Here is a 27,167-nt window from a genome sequence, read left to right on the forward strand (position 1 = left end):
ATCATTGTTATTATTTCTGGTTGGGCAGCTCCGGAGGGTACGTCTACACTGCGGCTGGGAGCAAGCCCCCCAAGGCCTAGAGGGTCAGGTGGGCTTGAGAACAAGAGCTACCTCCCAAACCGCAATGTCCACACTGCTAGTTTTAGCACAGTAGCTAGCGTGAGTCTGTCTACCAATCTGGGAAGTTCGCTCCAGCTGCAGTGTCAATATACCCTGAGGCCCCAGTCAGGGTCCCATTGCGCTCGCCAGGGTACATGCACACGGTAAAAAGACAGGCCTTGCCCCAAAGAACTCACACCTAAGTATACAATGGGAGACAGCAGGTGTGTACAACAAAGAGACAGCAGAGAGAACAAAATAGCAGTGAGGCGATTATGTAAGGTGACCAGATGTCCCGATTTTATAGGGACAGTCCCGATATTTGGGGCTTTTTCTTATATAGGCTCCTATTACCCCGCACCCCCGTCCCAATTTTTCACACTTGCGGTATGGTCACCCTACGATTGGGGGGGGGGGGCGTAATGAGCCGTGGTCACCACTCACCGAACATGGAACTCCTCAAATTAGTCTGTACACTCCATTTGCCAGGCTGCTAGACTCTGTTCTAAGTAGGTCCTTGAATTGCATGATCAAGGTGGCCGGATCTATAAAGCCCCCAATGGTTTAGTACCCGGCCTACTTAAGAAACTGCCTCTGTCCCTACGAGATGCCACAGAAGACGTCAGTGAGACATTTGTTCTGCAGGCCCCTGGTTCAAAAGAGATCCTGGATCCCAGCAGAGTGTTCTCCATGAAAGGCCCTTGATTCAGGACTCAGATACCTTTGGTCACAAATAGCCTGAACCTAGTGAGCTTCATGGCAATCTGCAAAGCCCACCCGTCTTCCTGGGCTGGAGAGTAGATGGAGGAGCACCCAGGGCAGGTATGTGGGGATAAGATATGGGGGACTGCAAGCTCTTGATTTTCACTTGTGGTTGGTTTCTTGCTGGGTATGAATGAGTGAGGAGAAGCTAGTTTTATTCATGTTTAGGTGATTTTATTTTTAATATATGTAAAAAGCTCACAGGTCTTCCCACCATTTTCCTTTCTACCCACATAATAAAGTGAATAAATTGCCAGGGAATTATGAGGCTCTTGATTCCCCTGGTGGACCATAAACTGCACAGGTATGGAAACTGATTGTGATTTAGATCAGATTAAGCGCAGGGATGCACATGTACTTGTTCATTTCAACAGGAAAAAAAATAAAACCATCATAAGGCACCCTTCAAATTAATGTAAAACAGTGAGAAATGGTCGGTTCTTTACATTTTAAGATGACCCTAATGCCACTTTTAAAAATAAGTTTGAGGTAAAGGTCATTCCAAAAAGATCCTTCTGATGTAATGTTTTTGTTTTAATGTTGCTGTTTTAAACAGTTTTGGAAAAGATCAAAATCACTTACATTCATTCCCACAACACTTTACAAACACGATGATCATTTCATACACCCCGGAGATGAACCATGGCAGCTGTTTAATGGGGCACAGCGGCACTGCATAACTATTTAAAAGTCAGGACAGGAAGATGAATACTGTATCCATTTGGAAACTGCAGGGGAAATATATGTAAGCAGAAAGCAATTAACTGATATAGAAGCTGGCCAGGGCACTCGGGTTAAAATCCCTATTCTTGCTGAAAGTGCCATGGAACCTTGAAGGCAATGTTTTTAGAAAGAGAAGCCAAGGTTGGTGTACAAACACACGTTTGTATATATAGTACTGCCATTTCCCACACAAATCAGGTGACTGTACATGCAAATAGCTGGTTAGGTGTCTCTAAACTATTTGTTCCTGTAATCACTTGATTTGACAATGTAGCTGGAAAAATTGCACACACAAATATAGGTATGAAATTGCCCATGAATGTTCACATATGGATCTTGGGCCGCTATATAAAAAAATTGGGCCTAGTGACCAGGCATTTAATTTTATGTCTCATCTGAAAGGTAGCACTGTGCTGGGGTGTCAATTCAATACTGCCTCCAAAGGAAGAGTGCGACCTACTGAGTCATCATTGTTTCTTGTGCACTGTGGGGTTTCCTGGGGATTTCCCATGCAAATACTGAGCAAGGCCCAATGCTGCTTAGCATAAGACATGAGAAACTCTCCCACCTTTAGCCTTCCCGCTTCCCAACTGGAATTTAAATTTGGCCCCAATCCTGCAGTGAATTCCCTGCAGGCAGACACTGAATTCCTGTGCAGCCTGCCAATGAAGTCAACAGTCTGACCCAGGAAATGCTAATCACACTACAGCTGATGAATACATGAGATGGGCTGAAGGCTTTCACAGCTGTTTAAGTTAAGATTCTTTTAACTTGAAAAGGTGTAGAGAGTGCATGTATACTGCTCATTGTGCATCAGTGTTAAATGAACAAATTCAAAGAAGGTGATACAAATATACCTCTACCCCGATATAACGCTGTCCTCGGGAGCCAAAAAAAATCTTACCGCGTTATAGGTGAAACCGTGTTATATCGAACTTGCTTTGATCCGCCAAAGCGCGCAGCCCCGCCCCCCCCCCCGTGCCCCCCGGAGTGCTGCTTTACTGCGTTTATCCAAATTCGTGTTATATCGGGTCGCGTTATATCGGGGTAGAGGTGTACTTAATAATGATATAACTTGTCTTAACATAACTGGCCTCTGGAAGTCTCCTGCGTTCAGATGCCAAGAAGCATTTCCGCTGTCACAATCAATTCCAGCAGACAGGACAGCAGTTTCCTGTTTCTTTAGCCATCTTTGCATTTAAGCATATTTCGTATTTTAAAAACAAAACTCAAAAATATTCACAAGTACATGAAGTGATTCTGACATTTTAAAGGTCAATTGCCGTTTTCCTTTGAAGACTCTGCCCTGCTGATCCCTGGGAGCGCGTTTCTCCAGAGAAGTGGCTGCCATCGGAGCCTGCTCGTTTTTCTCCCAAGAAGCTTTTGTGCTTCTTTCATTAGAAATCTGGACTAATGTTCACTCCAGATTCCCCATTTGTTCCAGCACCATGCCCTGTACGAGGGACAGAGAGCAAGGTCACTGGGACCTAGGCCAAGAAGAGCTTTAACTGAAACAGCGTTAAACTAAAAAAATAAACCCTGTGGCTTGATGTGGACTTGCAAAAGATTTTGCATAAGCAGAATCATACAGGTTTGTATCTGTAGATCCAACTGCAACAGGTATCCCCCACCCTCGCATACATACCCTGTATACATGCCAACCATGCTGTCAATGCATCGCATCACAGGGGTGGCCAAGTTAAATCCTGGTCCAGTTGGAGTCACTGGCAAAACCTCTATTGACTTCACTGGTGTAGGATCAGGCCAGTCGTCTTCATACACACCGTCCCATCCTACGTTACAGTCACGGGGACACATGGGCATGTCGTTAGCAGAGCAAACGACAGGCTGTCCTTGTCTGGGACACGCACAGCTCTTCCACTGTAAGAGGATGTGTGAATACTGCAGGCCTAGAGCAGCCAGAGGGTCAGCTCCTCTGTTGGTGGAAATCAGGGTCGTTCCTTTGATTTTAAAGGACGACCCCATTTTACACCAGATGAGGGAGTGACCCATGGTGCCAGGGGCAGCCCTCACTGGAAATGCCAAGATCAGGGCAGGCTGCAAAAGGGAGAGCAGATGACTGGTGGGTAACACTGAAGTTAAACTCCCCAACCAGTCACAAACTGTACTTCTGATCCCCCCCACTGGTTATCAAGAAGCAAACAAGAAATCACACAGCCCCCTTTATTGCATTCCAGTTCTCTGGCTCCCAATCAGCACCTACGTCCAGTACAGTGAGAAGTTATTTTAAACTCTGCTCACATATACCAAAATGTTCTTCTGACCAGGGCCGGCGCAACACATTAGGCGACCTAGGCGGTCGCCTAGGGCACTAACATTTGGGGAGCGGCGACCGCGGCGGCCGGATCTTCGGCCGCCCTGGTCGTCGGTGGTATTTCGGGGGCGGGACCTTCCACCGCCTCTGTTGGGGGTGGCATTTCGGGGGCGGGACCTTCCACCGCCTCTGTTGGGGGCGGCATTTCGGGGGTGGGACCTTCCGCCGCCTAGGGCAGCAAAAAAGCTGGCGGCGCTTCTGCTTCTGACTCCAAAGGGTCAGCCACATTACCAGATGCGTGGCAACCCTAGATGTACTCTGTACTTAGAGCACTGTAGGGAGATTCAGAGTTGGGGCGGGGGGAGAAGCTCCCTCTGAAGTTTAGCAAAAAATGAAAGAAAAAAAATTAATTTTTCTCTACACAATTTCAGGTTTTCATCAAAACAAAAACCATGAAAATAAAAATGTTTCCGTTTTCTGCAACTGAAACCAAAAAAATATTGGCAGGTTGGGGAAATGTTTTGTTGAAATGGACAACCCCAAGGAAATGTCCATTTTGGTGGAGAGGAAAACATTTTATGTAAAAAAAAAAAATATTTAGGATGAAACACTTCAACCAGATGTAATTGTTAGTGAAACACTGCAGAGGGCGAATGTAGGTGCCACATGATGAATTTTAGCCATTATGATTTAAGAGCCTAAGCAGTCCATTTTTGCATGTTCTCAAGATGCATGTGCAACACATGGGATGCACCCACACACTAGGGTAGTGTATATGCAAAGGCGTTCGTATACTCCAGCCTTTGGCCTATGCATGCAACGGGCATATTGCATACACAACAGTGTACACATTAGAAAAATATGGTCGACATTTTTCACTTTCAAATGCTTTCCATTCTTCTGTACCATTTGCACAAAATAAATTCTTCCTCTAATCGCCATCTGTGCACCAGTTCATTACTTGATAACAGGCCTATTTTCTTTATGAAATATTTGTAGAAGCTATTTCTGGATCTCTTGGAAAACTGCACAAATATCACGAGTCAGTCCCAGACAGAATTTTGCATAGGCCCCTAAAACATGCAAACAAATCAGACAAGAAAGAAAGGCAAACTTGGGTCTTAAAAATATGATTTAAATATTAATAAAAAAGCCAGTGAAAGTGACAAACCATAAATCAAGGATGCGAGTCAATTAAAGTTAGATATGATGGACAGCTTTTATTTTCTGATATTTTAATTTAACAAAGTGCTACATTCCATTGGTACAATATGAGCAGTAGTTTTTGTTTGGAATAGAAAACCACAGTAAAGCACAAGGGACTGCTGTTAGCACTTTGTGGAAGCCATGCAGTCCAAAAAAAAAAATCAATCTAATAGAAGGTGAACATCCAGCATGATAGACGTTTTAAAATCAGCAGCTGTACAGTGAAGGTACGTTTTGTCATGACAAGAAGTGCACATCAAGCAGGCCTGTTCCTCCCATTTGAACCAAAACTTTAAACAGTGAAATTCTTTTTTGTGATGCCTACAATAAATTGTGGCTTGTGCTAGCATGAAATTCCTAACCAGGCATCCGTAAGTAACAGAAGCAAGCTACCTGCCTCGTGCCAAGCAAAGGGACCATTGCACTGTGGTTACAACTGGGCCGACGCTTTCATGATACACCCCTATTTTCAGAGGCTGATAGTCCACTGTTGCAATGTAGGGCCAGAAACAAGTGTGGTTGTTATATTTTTAAAAATGCAGTTTAAAAAAACCCAGAAGTGATTTATTTTAATACATAAGTACAAATAAAATCAAGAAAGCCTTAAGAGATGGGAGGTTTCAGCTTACATAGGGTGACCAGATGTCCTGATATTCAGGGCTTTGTCTTATAGAGGCACCTATTACCTTGCACCCCCGTCCAGATTTTTCACACTTGCTATCTGGGCACCCTACTCTGACAGGACACGACTCCCACCCAGCCTGAATCCCGATTATTTCAAACGGATTTGTCCAGCTACTGGTGGGAAACCCAGGTTGCTGTCTAGGAAATAATTTTAAAGTCCTCTGAAGTCTTTCCACTGTCTGTCTTTGGATCAGGCCCTAAATGGATATGCAGTTAAACGGTGCGTGCATACTGAGGGCCAGCTCCAACTCCGATTGACTTCAATGGGCATTAGTTCAGGCCCGGCCTCCTTTCCAAAGCCATTCCAAAATGATTTTTCACTGGCAGCCTAATAATGGGCCTGGCAGTCGTCTCTCCTTGTCTGTGCAGCCGGAGCTGGATCAGAAGATCCAGGTTGCAGCTGGATTTTGTGGCATGCTCTTCATCAGAGGCGAGGCTCTCCAAGCAGTTGTCTATACCAGTGCTGCTAGAATCTGCATTATGTTGCGCTGCATGCCTGCAGCCCTCCTGAGAGGATGGTTTTGCCCAGACAGTGCGTGCCTGGCAAATGACAGCCCCATTCCTAGGGGAGTCATGATGTTGAGGGGGCCCAGAACGAAAGCATGGAGGGACCTGCCCTTTCTGTGGATGTCCCTGCATCTGCTGGACTGGGGCTTTCCCTTCAAACACTATGGAAGGCTATGCTACCTGCCTCCTCTCCAGCACCCTGCGAGGGGGGCAGATTAGCTGGAAACTCTGAGCCTCATTCAAAGCCCACTGATGTCAATGGGCATCTTTCCATCGACTTCATCCGGCTTTGGATCAGGTCCTCTTGAGCGTCACCTGACAGTTTCGCAGGCCCTCTGCTGCTTCCCATAGGCTTTTTCCACAAGAGGATGCACCCTGGCCCCCAGATGGACCACAAGGCAGACATTGAACATGACCAGGAAGTGTAGCGCATCTCAGCGAGCTTGGAATTTCCTGCTGCGGCAGCTCACGTCGCACCATAAGCAGGGGCGCTGGAACAATTTGTATAGTGGGGGGGCCGAGAGCCATGGAACCAAACTGCAAACCCTGGATATAATGGAAACCACTTCAAGCCCGGGGGTGCTGCAGCCCCTCCCGCACCCCTAGTTCCCGCACCTAAGTGCTGTTTAACCATTGGGACGTTTGCATTTATCTGTCAGACCCTACTTCAGACACAGCTGTTACAGCCCTGTGGTTAGCACACGCGCCTGGCATGGGCAGAGTGAATAAAATCCGTGATATTCCTGAGCTGTTCTTGGCTGTCAAACACACCATGACAGACAAGAAGAGAGACATGCAGCTGTTTCATTTAAATGCAGCGTCATCATTTCCACAGGCAGCCTTCCTTTTAATTTCTTATGAACTTAATGACAGTGGGGGGAAAAGAGAAATGGTTGAGCGTACAAAGTTAGCGCTTCCCAAACTACGGCTTTATTAGCACAATGAAAGGCCGGGGCGGCTCACTAGCAGCTTTTCCAATCCGGCAAGCTGACATCCCCACCTGAGGGGCCCTGGCCTCCTTTCAGGGCTTGGCTACACTCGAAACTCCAAAGCGCTCCCGCGGCAGCGCTTTGAAGTGCGAGTGTGGCCGCGGCGCCAGCGCTGGGAGAGAGCTCTCCCAGCGCTGCAGGTACTCCACCTCCACGAGGGGATTAGCTTACAGCGCTGGGAGCGCGGCTCCCAGCGCTGGGGCACTGTTTACACTGGCGCTTTACAGCGCTGTAACTTGCTGCGCTCAGGGGGGTGTTTTTTCACACCCCTGAGCGAGAAAGTTGCAGCGCTGTAAAGCGCCAGTGTAGCCAAGGCCACAGTGCGGCCACAGCAGCGTTATTTACATTCCTAGCACTGGGTTCCCCCACCCCCACCCTTCCTCTTTTCCTGCTCAATCAACACAGGCTAGACATCTACTGCACAGAGCCCACCCTGCTGTTACCCCTTGTGAACAATCACTAGCAGGAGCACAATGCAGAGGCTGTCATTGCAGAAAGCCCTGCTGATTCCCAGCCTTCTGGGTCTCACTGAGACATCCCGAGTCCTCTGATTCTCATCTGCCCCAGCAGCTCACCTTCCCGCTACCAGCTCAGATCTGTCTTCCAGGGCATTGCCGCTGGCAAAGAGCCCAGTGAGCTCAGTTATGAACCTTGCTGCTCCTATGTCAGTTACACTCACTCCTACAGAATGGTTCATGCCCTTAGCCCATACGTTCTTCCTGCACCTCCCCCTTTAAGATGGAAGAACAGTTTCCACAAATATCCCGCAGTTGCCTGTATAGTCTCTTGCTCCCAGCCTGCTAAAAGCTGATTCTGGCTGAGACAACAGTAATTAAGCTGAGCCGGGATGAAAGTCACTCTGCTGAAGGCTTTGCTTCCACCATCAGACCTGGCCACAAGCCCTGCCACCTCCTCAAAAAGTCCAAAGGAAAAGACCTCCCCGTTACCAGACGCCCCAGCTGGAGCAGGTAGTTAAGCCAGCAAAGTTCCTCATTTCGTTAATGTAGCAACATCCCAAAACCATCTCCCCTCCTCCAAGCAACTTCAGAGAGAGAGAGAAGAAAAGAGTGGGCATTCATTTCAAGAGGAAATGCTTCTCCTAGCTAGGACTGATCCCTAGCTCTGAGGGAAAGAGGCTTTAACCATTTGTTCTAAGAACAAACAACCCTGGCGCTTTGAAATTTAAATAATTGCTATATGTTTCCCGTGTGGATTTAGGCAGGATCCTTGAGATCCAGACCTCATGGACAGAGACACCTGGGAGCACCAGTGAGCGGCAGAGTAGCAAGTGGCAACAGAACAAATAGGTGATTGCTGCCAGGGGATCTGGGACTGCCTAGCAAGGCAGGAAGACCAAAGACCCAGGGGTGGAAGACAAGAGTCTATCTGGAGGTGCTGGGAGGGAAAGTCTGTCCCAGAGGGGTGCTTGAAGGAAGACACTCTCCAGGGGGACCCCAACATTTTGTTGGAACTGGCTCTGTTTAGCCTTAGTCCACCTCTATTTTCTGTGTGTTCGTTGAGAAATTCCTGACTCACCGTGCAGAGTTGTCAGATTGGAAGACTCATCAATAGGCGCATTTCAAATCCTGCTGGTCCCCTCTTTCACTATCAAGGGAAACCACCGTAACATGGGAAAGAGATACTGCAAAGTACCTCGGTTTGGGTGAGCAAACTCCATTGCTTGTTATTAAACATCACATTTGTGCATGACATTCTGCAGACCACTGACCTTCCGTTTCCACTATCCCAGAGGAGGAATCCCATTTTTCTGGTTTGCACTGTATACGCTGGTTGGTATGTGAGCTGTTTCCTGCACAGTCAGCAGCCAGTCCGATTTTCAAAGCATAAGCCTCAGCTTTCCCCGCACAATCACGTGCCCGTGCAGTGTTTGATCACTATCATCTGTGCATGTCAACGATAGAATTTACACACTCAAATGCTACCGGCCCCCACAGGGTGGAGGGTATGGGCAGGGTGATAGGGCAGAAGTGGGGCCTCCCTGTATCTCTGGCTTCTGTATCATCCCCATTGGTGTAACTTACAGGGCTTTGCTATGTCGCATCTTGGCAATTAGCCAGTCCTTTTCACCTTTACAAAGAATTCAATCAGACCCTGTCTATTCTTCAAACACGTCTCTCGTACTTCTTTCAAAGATTTAGAGGGATCGATCTAGAGAAATGAGCAGCCTCCTGACCTTACTTGACTCCTCTTGTCTCCTCGACTCGTAGCAGCTTTAGTCAAGGTTCCCTCTAATAGGGGCAATTTCCAACTTGGGAATAAGGATTTTTGCAGAAATGTAATATGGCTGCAGAATGAAATAGCCATCTCACGGCACGCCAGAGCAGAGGAAATAAGGGGCATTTTTTAAAACACAACAACAACAATAAATGGCACATATTCTGGGTTGAAACAACCAATCAACCAACCAGCTCAGCAGCAATGCCCCTTCTTTCCTGTTCAGTTCCAGAAACATGTTTTGCTAATTCACTGTGTTATTTTGCGATCAACTGAACATGTTGATGCTGCTCACGCTTGCTGATGAAATGACCAGTAAGGCCCCTTTCCTCCAGCCTCAGCCCCCTGTGGCCGCACGTACTACAGCCTTGATTGCCTTTCCACCTATGGCCACACGCACCCCATCCTAACAACTTCCTAATCTATGGCTGCCTTCACTCCAGCCTCTGCTGCCTTTTGGCCTGTGACCACATGTTCCCAATCTGACCCATTGCACCCACAATCACACATACTGCAGCCCTGACTACCTTTCCTATTTGGCCACATGTATCCCAGCCTTGACCTCCTTCCCCACTGATGGGGGCCTTTGCTATCTATAACCATACGTACCCCAGCCATGACTGCCTAGCCATCTACAGTCACATGCACGGCAGCCTTGTGCTGGCACAACTTCTAAACCTGATCTAAATCTGGTCCAAAAAAATTTGTCAGCCACAGGTGAGGTCCTCTTCAGCACTCAAGAGGAGGAGAGCTCATTTTGCATGAGCCCTCAGCCTGTGCTTCGTTTGCCTTCTGTACTGCATCCCACACACCACCTGCTTTCCTGATCAATCAGATGACAGGACATAGCCACAGCATTATGCACCTTCCATGATGCAGAGGGCCACAGGTGTTTGTGACGCTTGTAAGAGTTAGTTACCAATTGTGAAAAGAGACAGACACTCGATTATTATTTCTCTAGCACCGCTAAGAGGGCAGAGCTCCGCTTGATAGGTGAACCACACCAAACAAATAATCAGACGAGCCCCTTAAGATGAAAACTCTCTAGCCTGCTTTTTCCATTTCTTTTGCCTGCTTGATATTCCAGCGGCACACTGAATAAAAGCTAAGAGATTCATGCAAAGAGCATCTTAGCATTTGTCAATGTGCGGGCGGTGACATTTGTTGTGCTGTTATAATGCTGGTGAAAACTACACTGAATATTTAGGCTATGAATCTTGTTTTGTTGCCATTTCCATATGTTTTCCCTAAACATGGAACACAGTTAAAAGGAGGATTTTTAAAAAGGACAAGGTAAATTGGGGCAAGGAATGTACAAATGAGTCTATTATTATGTCTATAATTGGACTGTACTTGGGCGTCTCCCTGTTGACAAGGGAGGCGGTTCAAGTGTGTAGTTTGTTAATTAAGCAGAACAGCTAATTTTAGCACTGACAAACTCTAGCTCCGGTAATATAACATTTACAGTTAACTAATTGGACAGAAGTCATTCTCGGTGAAGGTTTCCATCCTGAAATTAGGTGACAGCAATAATTATGATTAGTTACCATCAGCTGGAACAAAAATATTACACTGTGATCAAAACAAAGTCATCATCCATTAGTATCGGCTCCAGCTGTAACAATACGTATTCTGCATTTCAATGAGGTGCACTGTGTAATCTCACTACTGTGTAAAAACAAACATCATTGCGCATTACATTTAGAATACAACATGCCTGTTTTGCCAGGATGTAAAAACCACTACACAGTGGCACGTGGTGGCTGATAGCAGTGATGCAGCACAAACGCCTTCCTTTTGCTCTCTTCTCCCCTTGCCCCCGAAAAAGTCATTGGAAATCACAACGGCTCCACAGTCAGGTTCAAAATTCATCTTCAGAGCTATCAGCTAAGAGCATTACTCGATCTTGCATGCTGTTAAATTCCCTCTGCTAAGGGAAAGAAAAGAAACATTGCACAGATTCAATGACAGGAGCAAAAACTTTCAATTCCTTCACCCGCCCTCCCCTGCTATAATTAATATAATCTAGAGCAGTGATCCATTCCAACCCAAACACACAAAGATGCTCCACAATTAGCTTGTATTTACTTTATGAACCAGAAATGGGAACAGGAGAGTGGTCAGGAGAGCAGATCTGGGTTTTCTTTACATGTGCTGTACCTTTCTTTTATGCCTTTTGGAGCCGTTTCTCCTTCGGCGATTCATGATCTTAATGCTGTAGAGCGCTCCCAGGATAAACAGGGCTCCAGCTATACCGACCCCCACAGGAACCAGCATCCCAGACATGTATCCCGCCTACATGAAAAGGAGACAATCACAGCAATACTAAAGAGGCAAGCAATTCAAGGTGGTCCTTTTTCTACTAGCGTAAGACCGCAGTATATTTCTATGCTTCATTTTACAGTATGTTCCCAAACACAGCCACCCCTGAAAAAAGTGGGAAGGGCTCAGAACTATTTATAACACCACCTCGCTCTTATATCGTGCTTTTCATCAGTAGCTCTCCAAGCGCTTTATAGGAGCGGTATCATTATCCCTTTTAAAATGCATGGAGACACAACGAAATAAATGGTCTAGCCTTCAGATATACACATGTATCAGCCTCAGTTTTTGCATAAGAACATAGGAGCTGACAGACTGGATCAGACCCGAGATCCTTCTACTCCAGTTCCTGATTCTAATAGTAACCAGAGCCAGCTGCCTCAGAGGAGAGTGTAAGAATGCTGCAGAAGGCAGATATAGGATAATCAGCCCCCCCCCCCCCGATCAGTTTTTAGTGAAAGCAAGATAATCTGCTATATAGCCTAAGATGAGTCTCTTTGCACGACCTGGCCTATTGAGGTGTTTGTACTGTGCTCAGCACTGTGGGATCTGAAGATTAGGGACAGACTGAATGAGTTTCAGACAACATCAACCCCCTCACGTGTTTTACATCCCTGCCTGAGCCAAACCTCGAAAGGGTCAAGTTCCATTACAAACTCTGGGTTAAAGTCACCACTGGCTGCAACTCCACTGACATCCCTCGAGTTACCTACGTAGGTCAGTGTGAATTTGCCCCTTTGTCTTTGTAAGGCTGGCTGGGGTTTAGAGTTGGAATGACTCTTCGCTCACCTCCAGCCTGTAACCAGCTGTGCTCCAATGGCTGCACAGGGACAATGAAAAACGCAGGATTTGACAAGCGTTACCACAGTTCCATACTCTTAAGAAAGGAAATAAATGAGGCACTGGATTGCAAATGCTGTGGGCAGGTTGCGCAGTGTCACTGCTACCAGGTGACTGAGTGGGGGAGAGAAAAAAGCCTATGTTGTATGTCTATAACTAATTGTGTGCCTTGACGGGCACGACAACAGTCCCATTGCATGTTGAACACCACACCCCTGAAATGAGGTGTGCCTAAATCAGAGCACAGAAATAAAGGGGCCTGGGCTTACGTGAGCTCAGGGTAGGGAACAACTGGCCAGGAGCTTCAGTTCTCTTATGGAATCACGGCCATTTCTTTGCACTCCCTGGTGCGTGGTTAATTGTGCGCTGCTGTGTGCTTAAAATGCATTCTTTGAAACTGTAGTCCCACTCAGCCAGGGCTAACGTCGCCCTCCACCCAAAGGCCTTCTGTCCCACTTATCTGCCAGGGTGGGTCTGTGCCTGTGCGCGCGCACATGCGTGTGTGTGAGGAATTGCTGTTGTACAAGGATGTCGGGGGATGTGAGTCCACACGAGCAGGGCCGATGAGAAGGGGGGGAAGCCGGTACAAATTACCGGGACCCGACGGTCCGGAAGGGGGCCCGGCTTTCCCCCACCCCCCATCGGCCCTGTTTAGCCGGTCCGCCCTTGCTGGGGGGCCTGAAAAAATTCCGGGCCCAGCTTCCCACCCCTCTCGTCGGGCCTGTTTAGCCGGTCCACCCTTGCTGTGGGGCCCGAAAAAAAATTTTCACCAGGGCCCGAACCCGCTCTCGGCGGCCCTGCACACGAGTGTGTGGAGTGGCTGTCGTGCAAACATATGGCTGCAGAGAATAATGGTCATCCTCCATTTTGGAAGGCGGGGTTCTGGACTGCAGAGAGCAGGACACACTGGCTTGCCGTGGGCGCTCATTGTTGGGCTAATACCCAGGGCCGGCGCAACCCATTAGGCGACCTAGGCGGTTGCCTAGGGTGCTACAATTTGGGGGGCGGCGACCGCGGCGGTATTTTGGCGGCGGGACCTTCCGCCGCCTTTGTGGGGGGCAGCATTTCGGGGCGGGACCTTCCGCCACCTAGGGCGACAGAAAAGCTGGCGGCGCTCCTGCTAATACCTCTATACAAATAATTAGGCTGTTAAATACAAGCTCTCCATTCTGTAATAAGGAGAACACCACATCGATGAGGGCCAAACTAGCATTGGCAGGGAGTCTGCACTGCTTACGAAAGTTGGTGCAAACAATGGATTTTTCAGTTTGCTGGAAATCCTGGGGAGAAAAATTGTTTCAGGTCAACCCAAAATTGAACATTTTCAAAATTTAGGACAAATCAAAAAGTCAGGAAAAAATGCTTCAACTAGAGTGTTTCGTTTTGATTTCAAGTCTCCCTACCCTGTTTTAAAATTAAAATTGAAGGTAATTTTGAAACAAAAAGTTGCTTTGGATCAAAGGTGTCAAAACAAAACTCATGATTTTTTTCCCCAACTGAAATAAGTCACCAAAATCAACACAAATTTGCTGAATATTCTGGTCAACCTGAATCGGCTTTTTCCACCAAGACAATGTTTTGGCTGAAAAATTTGGCCCCGGAGGAGGTCTCTGTACTAGCTTCAGACAGGCCAATGGGGAGGGAGGTGCTGTGGACATGATAACAGGGCGGCGACAGGACCTATGTTTAAACTGATCCAGTGGAAAAAAGCTATTCGGCAAGCATTGCCTTTAGATTTTAATCTGGAGAATGAAAATACATACTCTCCCCTGAGAAAGAAGTTGTTAGTGAGAGCTGATTTATACATTGTCCACATCATAAACCCCTCTTAATATCATAGCTTTATCAGAGCTGTTACAGGAATGTAGCCATGTTGGTCCCAGGATATTAAAGACAAAGTGGGTGAGGGTCCAATAAAAGATATTACCTCACCCACTTTGTCTGTCTGGTACAGGAATGGCTTTTCCCATAGTAACAGCTTTATCCCTGTATCCCAAGGCCTGAGGAATGTGTTTGCTGTTTGTTTGCATTCACTGGTTGTTTAATGGCACATTACTGCATGTTGCGTGTGCATTCTTTGAAAATGTAGCCTCACTCAAAAGGAAAGACAACTGCCTGCTTTAAAGTGACTGCAAAAGGAGGTTAGGAAGAATACAGTTGAATGGCTAAGTTTCAGAGTTAATTAAGGTGCCTTAATTGTGTGACCTAATTAATACACTATGGGCATTTCTATTCCTGGAACTTTGCTGTGAGTGCAGACTGCGAGGGGAGGTTGAAACGCTTGCTGTTAGCATTAGCCCAGGCATGGTTTCCAATCCAGAAATCTGTGTTTGTTCTGTGTCAGAATCTTGATTCTCTAGCCAGCCATGACCCTAGCAAATCTGTGCTCCTTTCTAGAGCTTCCTCATGCAATTGTGTCAGGGTCCTGTATCCAAATGCCCGCAGTATGGGCTAAATCCAGGCCCTACTCCCTCACACCCTAGCCTGTGGAGTGCTGCATGTATACTCAATGGGAAACCCCACTTCAGGGGCAGCTGTGTAGCCACTCCTCTGCCCCCAGCCCCGGGGGTGGAACCTGACTGCTCCCATGAAGGTGATGTTTGGCAGGTTCTGCACATGAATAGGGCCTGCCTGATTCCACAGGGCTTGGAAGGGTCAACAACATAGGACCTTAAAGAGGCCACACAGGGCATCACTCTACATGTTGGCTGCAAGTGGGATAGAGCTAACTGGGGTAAAGAACCCCCCTCATGACATTTGGAAGAGGGGGAAGACACTCCCATGATATCTAACCACCGCCCCCCAAAACCAAAGAGGAAAGGGGACATCAGTTTAGTGACCCCTTATCTGCCCATGCCCTGTGGCATTTCCACAGCCCTTGAAGGGAGGACAGAGACAGGATTGCATGGATGGCTCATTTACATGCTCCCTGCCTCCCAAAGCGGTTCCACGCAGCATTCGCGCAGAACCACGGCACGCTCCCTTCGGCACAGGGCCTGAGCTATCAGAGATCAGATGGGCTGGTGGAGAATTGGGACAGGAGGCAGTAAGGGGTTCAGGAATGCAGTTCTGAGCAGAGAAGAGAAAATATTAAGCCTAAATCTTACTAGGAATCTCAATAGGAAAAAGGACGCAAGAGGGTGAGTGAGTGGTTTTATTTAGCATTTTATTTTGGGGTGTTTATTTTTTTGAACTGGAACAAAGTGTTACTAGATAATATAAAGTAGCACGAAAAAAAATCAGCCCCAGTATAAGTCCCATCCCCTGGGATTCTAGATTCTAGGACAGGAAGGGCCCTCGAGAGGTTATCGAGTCCAGTCCCCTGCCCTCATGGCAGGACCAAATACTGTCTAGACCAACCCGGATAAACATTTATCTAACCTACTCTTAAATATCTCCAGCGATGGAGATTCCACAACCTCCCTAGGCAATTTATTCCAGTGTTTAACCACCCTGACAGTTAGGAACTTTTTCCTAATGTCCAACCTAAACCTCCCTTGCTGCAGTTTAAGTCCATTGCTTCTTGTTCTATCCTTAGAGGCTAAGGTGAACAAGTTTTCTCCCTCCTCCTTATGACACCCTTTTAGATACCTGAAAACTGCTATCATGTCCCCTCTCAGTCTTCTCTTTTCCAAACTAAACAAACCCAATTCTTTCAGCCTTCCTTCATAGGTCATGTTCTCAAGACCTTTAATCATTCTTGTTGCTCTTCTCTGGACCCTCTCCAATTTCTCCACATCTTTCTTGAAATGCGGTGCTCAGAACTGGACACAATACTCCAGTTGAGGCCTAATCAGCACAGAGTAGAGCGGAAGAATGACTTCTCGTGTCTTGCTCACAACACACCTGTTAATACATCCCAGAATCATGTTTGCTTTTTTTGCAACAGCATCACACTGTTGACTCATATTTAGCTTGTGGTCCACTATAACCCCTAGATCCCTTTCTGTCGTACTCCTTCCTAGACAGTCTCTTCCCATTCTGTATGTGTGAATCTGAATGTATGTCTGTGAATCTGAGGCAAATCCCGCCGTAATATGGATGCTAACCGATTTTTTTTTACACTGGAACAACGGCAGTAAAGCCTGGGTGGGGGCACAGTAATGAAATATGGCACCAGCCTTGCAACAGGCTCAATCGATATTATAAAGAACAGAGCAATTCCAATTTGAAATTGCAAAGTGCACAGGCGTCTGCAACAGGGAAAGGAAAAAGCTGGAGAGGGAAGTGCCAGGAGGAGAAAAAGGAAAGATATACACTCGGTGAGAAGAAAAATGACACCAAGTCAGTGCAATGTACTGGGGTAGCTTTGGCATTAGCAGGCGACACATTTGTGTGCATGCCACAGTCACTCAGGACACTCAATCTTGGTCTTTGTTTTCATCATGAAGATGGTTTTCTCCTTCCCCCCCTCCCCACTCCCATTATGAGTGTCTTGGGGTGGACTGGCTGAGTCCTAGGCTAAGATGCTTTGCTAAAAGCCCCACACTGGACCTCCTCGCTAGTACAGGCAGACAAGCACCTCAACACAGGACAGGTAGAAACTCACCTTAATCCCCTCACACACGCCATTCCAGGAAAACCGCTATCGTGATCCCTTCTCCCCCATTACATTGATGGGCTCGGGTAGGTGGTGCTGGGTGGGGGTGAGTGGAACTGCTGGGACTCAGGGATCAGTGTTATTTTCCCCTTCTGATCATTGGTCCAGGCCCTGAGAGCTTTCATTCTAGTCTTGCCAAAAGGGATTCTAAGCCCTAGTGAGTCACAAAATGTGTTTTAAAGCCCAGGGGCCACCTGATTTATTCTTCTTTGGTTTCCGTTTCTTTGTTATCACTGAAATAACATTGCAATCGCTTCACAACATTACGAAATTTGTATTTCTCCCTGGGCAATGTCTGAGAAGCTGTTTGAGTCCCACCCTGCAGTTGGTGGAAGAGGTCCTCCCTGAGTCCACCGACAACTCTCTCTTGCACGCGCTCTCTCTCTGCGTGTGTCTACGTTGCAATTAGACACCCGCGTCTGGCCCGGGCCAGCTGACTTGAGCTCATAGGGCTCAGGCTGTGGGGCTGTTTCATTGCTGTGTAGACATCCTGGCTCAGGCCGGAGCCTGGGCTCTGGGACCCTCTGAGGTGGGAGGGTTCCAGAGCTCTGGCTGCAGCCCAGGCCCATAAGTCTACACTGCAATAAAACAGCCCCGCAGCCTGAGCCAGCTGCGGGTGTAGACACAGTATAGACACACCCTGACACTGTGCTGGGAGAGGGATTCACAGCGGAGGTCAGGCCGGAAGGGAGAGGGGAGGAAGGTCGGGCAGCAATCCGAAGGGCAGGGGTTTAGAACAGGCACGTGAGTGGTACCAAGGAAGGGTGCTGCACTCGGACAAGGGAACACAAACTATCATATCCTAAAAACAGTCACACTCCCCCTGTGCTTTAGAAGTGCATGTTCATGGGGGTACGTCATCTCAATCTTCGGTAGAGCAAACAGCACTAGGCACAGGCACCCTCCCTGCCTGAGGGCAGTGCTACTCCCACAGAGCAGAGCAACTGAGAACCCTTCCCAGGCCTCCAGGGACACAAGAAGGAAAGAGGGAGAAAAAAAATTTCAGCCTTTCCAGCAGCCAGGAATGGAAAGAGAAATGCTCCCTCCCTCTCATGAACCAGGAAATGGAAGGAGAGGAAAGAGAAGCTATGCAGCCAGACCTCAGTGACCCATAGAACTCCCCCAAAATAACGTCACCCGTCTAGACTTCTTTTTTCCAAAAGTCCAAATTTAATTGTCTTTAAAATCAATCAAGGGAAATAAAGAGCTTCCTACCTTATCTTTTAGCTTTTCCATCCAGCTTCTCACTAAAAAATAAGGAAGAAAAAAATACATGAATGCAGTCATAATTTGTATCTAATTAATATAACATAAGTAACAATGCTGTTTACAAATAGCCACAATAAACTTGACAGATGGAAAAGGTTTTCATTAGGTTTCATATTTTCTCAGTTATTAAGTAGACAGAATGCAGCAAATCAGCCAGAAAAGAAACTTTAACAAATTCTGCTTGATGGGAGATGAACTGGCATCGTTTTGCATGATCCGGGCCTCACTGGACTCAAGAGGGAAAAAGAAAAGAAGATAAAGATTAATGTTCCACGTTCGGTTCCCTCATCCCAGCCTGTGTATAGAGTTTGCAATGGGGAAAAATCTGGTGGTGAGTGGTCGATTGTAGATTCTCCAGGCAGTGTGGCTGTCTGCTTCTGTTGAACTCTCCCATTCAGAAGGATTCTTTTCTCTGTAAAAGGGTACGTTTATCTTGGAGACTGAAAACTCCTTTCCCCATTGGGTTCACAGACAGCTCTTATGCATAGGGCTGCATTCTGGCTTGTCCAGAGTGGGTGCACTAGAATGGGAGAGCATTTCAAGGGTCTTCTTACTCCAGCTATGTGTGATCAAGGCAGGATGTTGACCTAGCATCCCCTGAGTACTGTGGTGAGAGTGAAGACAGGTCTGAGTCCCCACTGCCCACCTGCTGGCCTCTGGTGCTGGAAGGGACATACGCTACACCTTTCACCGGCTGGTTTCAGGAGCACTATTCAGCATGCTCCCTCAAGCAGTCCCTGAGGCAGAGTGCCGGCATCTGCCCTGGAGAAATCTGCTCAGGCCCTACAACTCTGCACACATCCAAAGGAGAAAGGGCACAATTTGTCCCTTAGATTGAAGAGTCTGCAGAGCAGGAAATGTGTCTTACTCTGTAAGATTTTGCCAAGCGTTGTGTATGTTTGCAATGCTACACAAGTCATTATTCATTATTCATTATTATTATTATTATTAAAAAGTAATAATAAATAACCAAGAGAGTCATTCAAAAACAGAATCTAGTCAAAGTCACAGTTTTGGCCACCCTTGGCAAACAAAACTGGCCCTGCCTTCTAACAATACAGGGGAATCCATGTTTGAAAAGCACATGTTGAAAACAGGCTCTCTGAATGGTCTATTATTCCTGTTCTCCACAAGTTTTATTCTGCCTTTCAGATGCTCATAGCAGCTAGTCTCTACTCCAGGTCCCTGTTACAAAAAAAGAAATCCCCTCCTATCTAGGGACTGCTGAGAAACTCATCAATACTGCACAACTGCTGTAGAAGGAATGTGTGAGATGCATGCGGAGTGCTCAGCACCTGTCCTCTGGCTACTGCATTGCTCCTGTAACTGACTTAATTCAAGACACCATAGAGAAGTTTCTTCAGCTTTCTACTGGATTGAAATTGTGCTCCCAGCATGTTCATTGGCAACAAATGGAGGTTGCTGAGCCCTCTTGTGACAAGAAACCGGTAAAGCAGATAGGGATGCAGCCACTAGTGACATGAGTTAGATACTCGCCTTTGGCTGAAATACCAGAGCTACTGATTTCAGACCCTCGTGCCCCCAGTTCAAGTCTCAGCCCCAGGAAGGTTGGATTCACCAAAGACCCACCTATCAGACTAAAGGGAAGCTATTTTCTGAGCCAGCTGCTCACATTTGCAAATGCAAGTCATCTGTACATGCACAAACTAGATAATTCCCTGTTTCTATCCAATTACAGGAAGGTCATGCAGGGTTATGCAGGACTATCTGGTGCACACAGCTCTTAAAATGTGGCCCCTTAGGGAAGGGGCCTGCTCCAGTCTCCTTCCCTCTCCCCCAATGTTTCCCACTGTTGTACCCACTAGTTCAATTCTACTGATCGCAGAAATGGTGGGAGCACGAGCGGAGACCAGCTACTGGTGCATTCAGCACTGTATTACTTACCATTGCTCAGAGTAAGCCTAGAAGACATGGTGGTTAAAACACCTGTGGCCACTGGTGAACATTCTACACTAGACAGTCTGCTCTTGCTACCACTGAAGGCGCTGAACTAGCAGCTGCGGGAATGCTGTGTGCTGGTGAGAGGACTCAAAAGACTTTGCAGACTTCTACTGCTGTGTGGCAAAGGGACATCCAAGGAGCTCTCCATGGTGCTGCACCAGCACTGGTCTGTTTGGTGACTCCTAGACGAGCTGTCCCCTTGTAGGTTCATTGCTATGGCAGCTGGATTTGTGACTTTTGTTACACTCTTTCCTAGGGAATGGAGTACATGCAGTCCCACGTGGAGCAATACACCAGTCTGGGACTTCATTAGGTCAGTCATGGGACTTTATTGGAACTGGGAGTATCCTCCCAAGGGATTTCTGGTTTAGTTACAAATGCATTGCAAGTTCATGCTATCACTAGCTGAGAGTTTCAGAGTTAAGATAACTCATGTCATACCAAAGAATTAAACCCTGCTTCGTGTCATGCACTATGGAGTTAAACATCAAGATAATCGCAAAGAACTGAAAATGATTAACAGTGGGAGCACCATTTATTAATTCTACTGGCACTGCTAGATTCAGCCACAGGGCATTGAAGACAAAATACTTAGCCTTTGGGACATCTGCCATCGTTTTATATGGATGTCTCTCTCATAGGTAAGAGGCAGTGGACTAGTGAAAAACAGTTCTTTTATCAATGTACAGTGATTATGTTTTAAACAGTAGTCAAGGATCCACTTTTCACTGTGGAAGAGATTAGATCTGTTCATAATTTTGGATGGATGGGTGTTCTTTCAGGTAATACTTTCCCCAAGCTACATTAGATCCCAAATGTAATCTGACACATTTCCTTCATGGAGAGATACCTGATTTATAAAGGATACATCCCTATAGGGCATCACTTCAAAGATTTCACTTGCAGTATTAAAGAGTGCCTGTTGGCATATTAAAAGAGCGCCACTGAAAGCACTTTTACAAGACAGTCTAAGGAGGCTTACAGCATCAAAATGTTATGGGTTATAGGCCTTGCATTAACAAAGAAAACAGATGTAACAAAACAGAGGTTAACAATGGACAAAGCATGAAATTCACAAGTGGCCTTGTAAATAACCAGCAGGTAGTAGATAAAGAAATATTAAGGGTCATGTGTGATGACTTTGCAGCTGCAGCCTTGTTTACTAACATTTACTAGCATATGAATTCATGCTTAGTCATTTGTTAACTTCTGTTTTCTTTCATTGTTTGTGCCAGGCCTACATGGGTGGGTGAGAGGGCATAGCAATGGGGACAAGAGTGAATGGCCTTTAAATCTGTCAGATAAAAATAGGGATAGACAAACTGAGTGGGAAGAAATAAGATCCAGTCCAAACCCTGTCATGATTACTAAACCAAACTAAGCCAATTTTAAAGGTTTGGATCAATTTGGATAGTGCCCCTTTAATAATCAACAATACCTTCTGTTAACATAGCATCTTCCATACCTAAACAAATACAGGGTACACAGTCTCACACACACACTTTGAAATGCAGCCATGGAAGAAATGTGGCAATCGACAAGTACACAGTCACACTGTTGTTTCGATCAGGAAGAGGCATATACAGGATCTAACTGAACTGTTCTAACTTATGCCAGTGGGCTGGAGCAGAAGCAAATACACCCTGTGACTTACACGCACCCCCCCACACACACACAGATGCCTTCTTCTCCAGCCCCATTCATGGGTCTTCAACAGCCTTTAAGAAGTGCTTGCTTTGAATTGGATTCCCTTTTGAATATTAAGTTAAGCAAGGGAAATACGGAGAGAAAAACATAGGTCTATACTCCCTGCATTGTGCTACTACAGGTAAAACTAAAGTGTAACTTTCACTTGCATGTCAAGGAGAAATACTACTCTGTTGCCTCATGTGCCCCGCACTGGCCCTGAGAGGGTTAAAGCCAGCGAAGGGAGGCTGAGCGGCAGGCAGCCAAAGAAGGGGCTGCAGGGGAAACAGTCAATTAGGGTGGCGGCTGCAGACAATTAGGGCAGTGGCTGGACCAGCCAATCAGGGCCCAGTCGGCCCATATAAAAGAAAGCTGCAGACCAGAGGGAGTTAGTCTGCTGCAGGGAGCCCTAGGGAGAAGACTGGCTTCCTAGAGGGCTACAGAGAGACCAGCACCTGGGGAAGGGCAGGTGCTAGCAGGGACCGGGGGAGCTAGGGAGAGCTCCTGACAGGCTGCCAGGACTTACAGGGTCGAGGCCCTGGGAAGAGGACAAAGGAGCTGGAGGCAGGAGCATAAGGAACTGAGGCTGCAGGGAAGTGGCCCAGGGAATAGAGACAGTGAGCAGGAAGGAAGACGCAGCAGGAAGCTGCTGTTTGTAGGGTCCTTGAGCTGGGGCCTGGAGTAGTGGCCGGGCCTGGGTCCCTCCACTAGCCACTGAAGGAGTGGCCCTGCTGTGGCTGTCAAGCCGCTGTGAGGCGTGACCCTGTGACACCTCCTTCTATTTCACTGAACAGAAAATGAAAGAGAAAGCAGGTGATATCTGACCGACGCCATTGCATGGGGAAATTCTATTTAAAAAACAAAAATATTGAAAAACATATGGCAAATCTTCAAGTAAATTCTGCTAAAGTTGCATAAAGTAATAAAAGAACTGAGCTTCTTAATTAACTAAACTATTATTTGTCCATTCCAGTTTCCTATGCTAGATGCAGTAAGAGTCTGATGAATTCTCAAACTTGTATTGGAATAGTTATAGGTCCAAAATAAAATTCAATGCACATTTTGAAGATTTAGCTGGAAGTCGTAGATATATACACATAAATATAGCTTGTTAGAGCTAATTATGCTAAATTTGCCTTAATTCAAGTTAAGCACAAAACCCATTTGTTCTGTTTTTCACAATAATTACATTGCAGTAGGAATCTCATGAATAGAATGACCTACTTCCTTGTAAAAGAACAATTGAGCATCTCTAAAGCAGCAATTAATGTAAGAATATTTTTAACAATTCTTATATAGGAGACTGATACTTCCACTGGGGAGAGGATAGTATAACATTCTAATCCCTACTTTCAAAGAATATTAAAGCTTGCTTCATTCTCTCACTCTTCAAAACAATACTAGGATGTCTTCTAGGACACACGTACGTTGAGACATGGACCACTATTTGCCTTATGCACTGACCATTTGTTGTTAAAATAGGCCCCAGTTCAGCAATATATTTAAGTATGTGTTCAAGTTACTAATAAATAATAAAGTGGCCCAGCAAAAGGCCTCTACAGTCCCATGTAGATGAGCTGACTTCAGACTCTGGAGACCATGAAGTCCACCGGCGTGCACAGAGTTTTTGAACTGAACAGCATGTGAACATGTGGTGATGCCCTAGGACAGTTTATTTGCTGTTACATCAGTAACACTTGTTGTCCTTGCCCTTTCACTGACTGGGATTTTCAAAGTAATTTCCTGTCATTAACTTGTGGATTATAGTGAATTACAAAGTATTGATTTTATTGTGATCCAATACATAAAACTAATTTTAGCACTAAAGGGGAAAATGACAGAACTGTTGTGATTAAAAAAGCATGTACTGTCCAATTATTTTGAATACACAAATATGGAAAGTAAGACTGAGAACTGTTTTTACAGCAGGTGCAGTTTGTTTAGCTACCGTTCATTATATATGTGAATATAGCCTCTATTATACATAATTATTCATAAAATATTAGTATTCTGTCCTGATCTTAAAAGGGGAACCTTAAAGATAATATCTTCACATGAAAATGAAATCTACCTTGAGAACACTAGTTACTGTCATTTAAATCTTTTAGAGATTAGCAAATAATTTCTGACAATTTATTAAACTAGTTTTGTCTAACTCCTGCTCACAAAATGTCTGAACAGATTGCAACACGTGGATGGATTGCATTTACAAATTTCTGCACTGAATAATTCTTTGTCTTTAGATTGCTCAAACTGAGCATACTAGAACTAAATATGCAAGTGAGGGATTCTCAGAAGCTCACAGTGTCGGCCAAACTCAACGGGGAGTCTGAACCATTGACTTCAGTGGGAGTAGAGTTAGGCCAGCAATGAGATTTCCCGGCATAATTTATAATTTTCACAGTAATTTATATAATGTATTTTATGCAACTGTCATTAAAATAAGGTGCCACAAGGACTCCTCGTTGTTTTTGCTGATACAGACTAACACAGCTACCACTCTGAAATATGTAATTTGTGTGTAACTAAGGTAACTACCCAAGAAAGCATTGATTCTGACTTGCACGTCTGACAGTAATAGTCACAGTTTGAGCAGTGTGGGTTAGTGATATATGGCAAGCCATCCAATCAGGGAGCAGAACTGTGTGTAACTTATGTCTGATCAACACAGTGAGAATTTCAAAACTGGTTTTTCACAAATATTTGCTTATTCGAGCAAATCATTCACATCCCACCAGTATTCGTGCTAGTAAAGTCAGGGCACTTGAAAATATGCAGAAAGTGAAATTTTGCCCTGTTCAAGGCCTAGACAACACTAAAATTCCAATTTCAAGGCCTATTTTGACATGGCAGCAGTTAGCATGGGACATGGCAGCACGTTAGTCTTGTGCTGGCCTGCTGCATGGGTTAACTTGATCCAACGAGCACATGAAGTGTCACGAACAATACTGAATCAAAATTTGTTTGCACATTCAAACAAATATTTGCAGATGCTTTTGTCCACTGCTTACAAGGTACACACAGATGGTCGTCCAGTGGTTAGGGCATTGGCCTAGGACTTGGGAGACCTGAGTTGGATCCCCTGTTCCATGACAGCCTTCCTGTGTGACCTTGGGCAAGTCATTTAATCTCTCTGTGCCTTGGTTTCCCATCTGTACAATGGGAATAATAGCAATACTCTACTTCACAGGGATGCTGTGAGGGTAAATACATTATGAATTGTGAAGTGCTCAGATACTATGGAGATGTGGGCCAAACAAGTACTACAGATTGAAAGTCTTGTTCTGTTGATTCGAATAAAAATGTAACAAGCTTTGGGAAAGCTAAGAACCTTGGATAAATCCACTGAAACAAACTTAGCTCTGATAAAGACGTCATTGATCTAAATTCAAGGATATTTTGATCGCCTCTCTTTATAGACAGGAGAGATTAGATATGATTTACAACACAGAAGAGAAAAGGAGCTTTGGAAGCGAACTCTGACTTAGTTTTTGAAGAGACTCTCTGGCAACGTACATCCCACATGAATTATTCAATGGAAGGTGCCAATAGTGAAAGCTCTGTACAAAAAAAATAAATGATGTTTGAACTATTGACCACATTTGCAGACAGTCTGAACTACAGCTCTATCACCTTTCTTCCTAAACCAGAGTACATACTGCAGCTGGTACCCTACACCATTCGCTAGTGCTAATGATTCAGGACTACTGACATGATCCTGCTTAATCAATTAGGGTCAATTTTAAATTCTGTTGTGTGTCCAGAGAGAGGCAATTAATTCTATACCAGCGAACTGAGGCAATACTGTCAATTCTTCCTTTCTAGAATGGATGTTTTAAAGATAACGGACCATACTCAGAAGTGACGTGCTTGGTGGTCGATGTTAGCTCCTCTTACACACTCCCTTGGTCGTAATTACACTGGCTCAACTCCTGTGTCTAAGTAGGTGTAATTTGCAAACCTAGGAGCCAGAAGAAAGTCTAAGTTCCAGTTCCATGCTGTGCAAGTGTCCCAGTTAGACGTCAGTGGAGCAGGTGTCAGTAGGGCTTAGAGTGTCTAATGGCCTGATCCAAAGCCCACTGAAGTTAATGTAAGTTTTTCTATTGATTTCAATGGATTGTTGGATCAGAGTCCAAGTTAGCGTACAGGGATTTAACTGAGGCAGATGCTTTTGTACTATATAAAAGGATGCACCATTTCTCAATTCTACCCACAGGTCCCGATTCACCCCTCTCTTTCGCTGGCTCTACCCCAGAGGCTTCTGTGGGACTGCTCCTGGTTCAGGGTGGGGTAAGTAAAAGGAGCCTCAGGCTCACAGTGGGCTCTATTTAGCAGAAAATTCTTGCAACCACTTTGGTCCCCCAACAATACCAAGCAAAGCACATGCCAAATACCTCCCTGTAGCGGGGTGGTAACCCCGCTCCGGTCCAGAGGGGGCTGTGGCTGGAGAAAGCAGCTTTTAGGCTGAGCTGATTGGGGGAAGTGGCTGCAGCTGGGGCCACGCCCCAAACAGACTCAGCTGGCCGTATAAAGGCCAGGGCAGCCAGACACTCAGCAGTCTCTCTCTGAGTGCAGAGAGAGAAGGGCCTGGCTGCAGCAAGCTAGAGACAGCGTACCTGAGTGGAGCAGGGCTGGGGACAGGCTGAGGAGCTGGGGAGCTCCAGCCTGGATAGCCCCAGGCTGCGGCCTAGCGGAAGGCCAAGGGGTACTGGGGGTTGCAGAGGGCAGCCCAGGGCTAGGCCAAGGCAGCAGGTCCAAACCCCCCTTGCCAGTGATGAGTGGCCTATACTGCAGTCTGCCCCAGGGAGCAGGGGGTAGTTGGTGACTGGCAGTGGCCTAGTGCTAAGGCAAGGTGGGGATAGTGGGTGGGGGTTCCCCTGGGAGGGGAGACCTAGTGTGTGGGTACTGCCAGGGGGCAGCACCCAGAGCAAGGGGCACTGGGGTCCTGGGAGGAACACAGGAACCCTGAAGAAGAGGACAGGTGGATCACCGGCCTGCAGAGGGTGCT

At 46.2% G+C, this 27,167-nt stretch overlaps 1 protein-coding gene across 1 annotated transcript in view; it reads right to left on the reverse strand.

Annotated features, from left to right (window-relative positions):
- Positions 1-11,341: 11,341 nt before the first annotated feature.
- Positions 11,342-27,167, reverse strand: part of ARMH4 (armadillo like helical domain containing 4) — a 105,938-nt gene continuing 90,112 nt past the window's right edge. Inside the window, exons 5-7 of the mRNA XM_065404248.1 lie at positions 18,458-18,489; positions 11,641-11,775; positions 11,342-11,410 (exon numbers count right to left, since the gene is read on the reverse strand). Of these exons, the coding sequence (XP_065260320.1) occupies positions 11,342-11,410; positions 11,641-11,775; positions 18,458-18,489 (236 nt within the window). The remainder of the gene's footprint in view (positions 11,411-11,640; positions 11,776-18,457; positions 18,490-27,167) is intronic.

This window comes from Emys orbicularis, chromosome 4 (genome assembly GCF_028017835.1).
Source record: "Emys orbicularis isolate rEmyOrb1 chromosome 4, rEmyOrb1.hap1, whole genome shotgun sequence".
Taxonomy (NCBI): domain Eukaryota; kingdom Metazoa; phylum Chordata; order Testudines; family Emydidae; genus Emys; species Emys orbicularis.